We start from the raw sequence: 3,506 nt of genomic DNA on the forward strand, positions 1-3,506 counted from the left end.
TTGTTGAATGAAATTAACATAGTTATTAATTTATTGTAAAAACATGACGGATAATCTGAAACAGATCCAGTTCAGCTGCTGTTGATCTACAGTATTAGTTTCTATGAAGGCTGTAATCTGTTTAAGCTGTTAAGCGCCCTCTAGTGGACAACTTGTGCAACAACACCAAAAGATTTCATGTTTGTTCAAAACAATTAAAAAAAACTTTTATCTGTTGTTTTAAACTCAACAAAACCATWAAAATCTAAACCAGTGTTGCAAAGAGTATTAATTAAATTTTGAGTTGTTTTTGTTACTTTAACAGTTGGACCCTTTTTAAATGAAAAGCTGTATTAATAYAGTTTATTCACTCTGGTTTTTGTGCAGGTGTGGGCGTTCTGAGCGGCCTGCTGTACGCAGCAGGAGGACACGACGGTCCTCTGGTGAGGAAGAGCGTCGAGGTGTTCGACCCGCAGAGCAACACRTGGAGGCTGGTCAGCGACATGAACATGTGTCGACGGAACGCAGGTGGGATTACAAACATTACTGCCGTCAYCTTCAGACGCTCGTTACTAAACTGTATTTTTAATAGTTTACCTAAATGTCAAGATTTTAGTGAATCTTATTATTGTCATTATTATTATTTGAAGAGTTGTTAGTTTTAACCAGGCTCACTGTGTCATGGCTCCAGGTGTTTGTGCCATTAACGGGCTGCTGTATGTGGTCGGAGGAGACGATGGCTCCTGTAACCTCTCCTCTGTCGARTTTTACAACCCGCTCACAGACAAATGGAGTCTCATCCCGACCAATATGAGCAACGGGCGCAGCTACGCCGGTACGTCGGTGATCTCGTGGATCTGAGAGAGAATCTGAAACGATGTGGGCTCACTCTCTTCTGTTTTTTTTTTTTTCCTCTCGCTGTCTCAGGAGTCGCAGTGATCGATAAGCAGCTATGACCCAGGTCCTCCCCGCAGAACCAGCTCCAAATCCACCGTCGGCTTCGCAGAAACTCAAAGCAACGTTCGACGCGAGCCGACAGGAAGAGCAACGCCTGAAAGTAGCGCCGTCCGCGAAGATGAGACGCCGCCAAGAGATTAAGCCGCGAGTCCCGACCGAGCTGTTAGCCGTCGGGTCGAAAGTGTTTTCTTTTAGCTGCAGCTGTGGGACTGTGGATTCATAGACAGTTTTCAAACCACGTCACTAGAAGCTACGTCAAACCGTTTCATGTCAGGACATGACTAGTAAACAGATGAAATGTTTCAGAGACACGGTTTAATAATGGTTAAGTGTCAAACTTTGGTTCCTGAAAGCTAAAAAAAAGAAAAACGCTTTTAGGACGACTGGCCACGAATAGCATCCAGCTGCATTAATCTTTCTGTTGCACTGACAACTTTTCTTTTTTATTATTATTCAGGAGCATTATTTAAAATCCTGAGTGTGTTGAATTATCTTTTTTCCCTGTAGGACTTGCTCATCTTGTCTGTCGTACCAAACGAGACGTGGTGGAGTCACGTCCACCTCAACAGTATTTCTTCTCACAGCGTTTGGCCGACAGAGCTGCAAGATGATAAACAATGCAGAAAACAAACYATATGCAAAAAAGTATATTTATTGTTTTGTTTTTGTTGTTTTTTGTCTTTTTGAAAAATGTGTGTAAAATAAGTTTATAATCACTGCTGTGGCTTCAGATCAGCCGTTTGGACTTTTGTGGAAAAAACTACTGATGYTCTGATCTCTTGCACTGACCGCTGCAGACCGGCTGATTGGTCGACGGAGYGTCTGTCACTCCAGTTTTTTTTTTAAAAGCCAATAATGTCATCAGATATTGTAAGAAAAACGAACAAAGAGGCTGTGCCAGTCGCAAATCAGAGGCGGAGCAATGCTGGAGATGTCTTTAGTTCTGAAAAGACATATTGAACCATGTTTGTTTTTTTTTTAGGATCAATGCACTGTAAAAAGATCATGTTAAAGATGCAGGTTTTATTTATTGTTTGGCTCCGTTTAATTCATAGTTTGTTCATAAAAAGTGAGATTATATAGTTTATGATCAACGTACATCTGTTCAGATGAAGGCAGAAGCATTTCAAATGTGCCATGGCAGATTGCTCTTGAAGAGTTTCTTGTGTAATTTAAAGCCAATTTTTGTTTTCTATAATTTCAGTCCCTTTAGAAAGAAGCACATAAACCTAATAAGATCGTACAGTTTTGTTATATGATCCATTTGTTCAAATGTCCATGTAACTTTTTTTTTTTTTAAGTCTTTATAGGTTGATTCAATTGTCAAGTTTCCTGACATTGTTTTGCTGGTGATTACTGTAAATTACAGTCATATGAAGGAGTGATGGGACCAGTTTTAAACACAGTTTGGTACCAGATTAAGCATCAGTTCTGCCTTTGGTCAAAAAAACARCGTGCCCTGTTGACCTGCTGAAATGTGACACAATTTGATATTTTGCTTATTTGCTTCAAGTTGGGCTTTATATTGAGCATCAATATAGCCCTTATTTTGAAAAAAAAAAAGATTGAAACATGCAACTTCTGCAAAACGAATGGTGTTTCAAGCACAAATATACATATGAAAGCCTTCCACTCATATCATGAAAGAATGTTGCTTTTTTTTAAAGCCTGTCTTTTTAACATTGTTACACTTTAAACACAGTGATCAGCAATAAACTACAACTTGACTCAGTCTGATGTGGAAGAGCAAAACTTTAAAAAAACTTGTATAAATGTTTATAAGTTTGTGATAAATTACAGATTCCACTACTGAACGGATGTTGATCGTGTGATGAAGTTATAAGATGATGCAGTTGTTATATTTTTCATATAAACTGTTGACATTGTGACCAAAACCTTTGATTGGTGTGAATTTGTTGTGGGCGTGGCCTTAATGTTAGCCTGTTAGCATAATTAGCTGCAGGTGTTTGTCCGCCATTTTCCGAGCACTAATTAGCTTCTTCGTCCGAAAGCGTCACGACATTAGGAGCAAAAACAGGTTAGATGAAATAAAAAAAAATGAACAAAACAGCTTTTCATCGAATATTAGCCAGTTTTTGTTGTTTGTTTCCCGCTTAAAGAATATTTAGCTGAGAACAGGCATTGAACTCCGGTCAAAGAGCTCCGCATGTTTTCCTGCTCAAACACGTCTGGTTTCATGGATGGATGATTAAMTGACTTCTACAGAATCTGAAGAGGAAACTGAAACACAGAATCAGGTGAGTTGGAGCTGAGAAACAACCTGAGTTTTAACACACCCGGAAACGCCGACCTTTAATTGTGCTGCGTTCAAGTCCTRCTGATTTAATCGGATTTTTGAGAAGCTATTATTTACAAAACAAAATGTCTCAATCTTAACTGGAATTATTTGAACAGCTTAAATTTAATATTTGATAGAACCTGGTTTTAATAATGTGCTAAATACCTCCACCAAGAAAGTTACGCTTTATATAAATTTTAAACGTTTGCGGCTGTAATGCTTGTGTTTGGAGCAGAATGTTGACAGCTACAATTAACTACTTTGTTACAGT

General features: G+C 38.6%; 1 protein-coding gene across 2 annotated transcripts in view; it reads left to right on the forward strand.

Moving 5' to 3' along the window:
* The window catches only part of klhl3 (kelch-like family member 3), a 16,806-nt gene extending 14,139 nt beyond the window's left edge, over window positions 1-2,667 (forward strand). For both annotated transcript variants that reach the window (XM_014001955.1, XM_014001956.1), the window contains exons 13-15: window positions 367-507; window positions 671-814; window positions 907-2,667. In XM_014001955.1, the coding sequence (XP_013857409.1) occupies window positions 367-507; window positions 671-814; window positions 907-935 (314 nt within the window). In that variant the 3' untranslated portion in view covers window positions 936-2,667. The remainder of the gene's footprint in view (window positions 1-366; window positions 508-670; window positions 815-906) is intronic.
* The last annotated feature ends 839 nt before the right edge of the window (window positions 2,668-3,506 follow it).

This window comes from Austrofundulus limnaeus, unplaced genomic scaffold (genome assembly GCF_001266775.1).
Source record: "Austrofundulus limnaeus strain Quisiro unplaced genomic scaffold, Austrofundulus_limnaeus-1.0 Scaffold11, whole genome shotgun sequence".
NCBI lineage: Eukaryota > Metazoa > Chordata > Actinopteri > Cyprinodontiformes > Rivulidae > Austrofundulus > Austrofundulus limnaeus.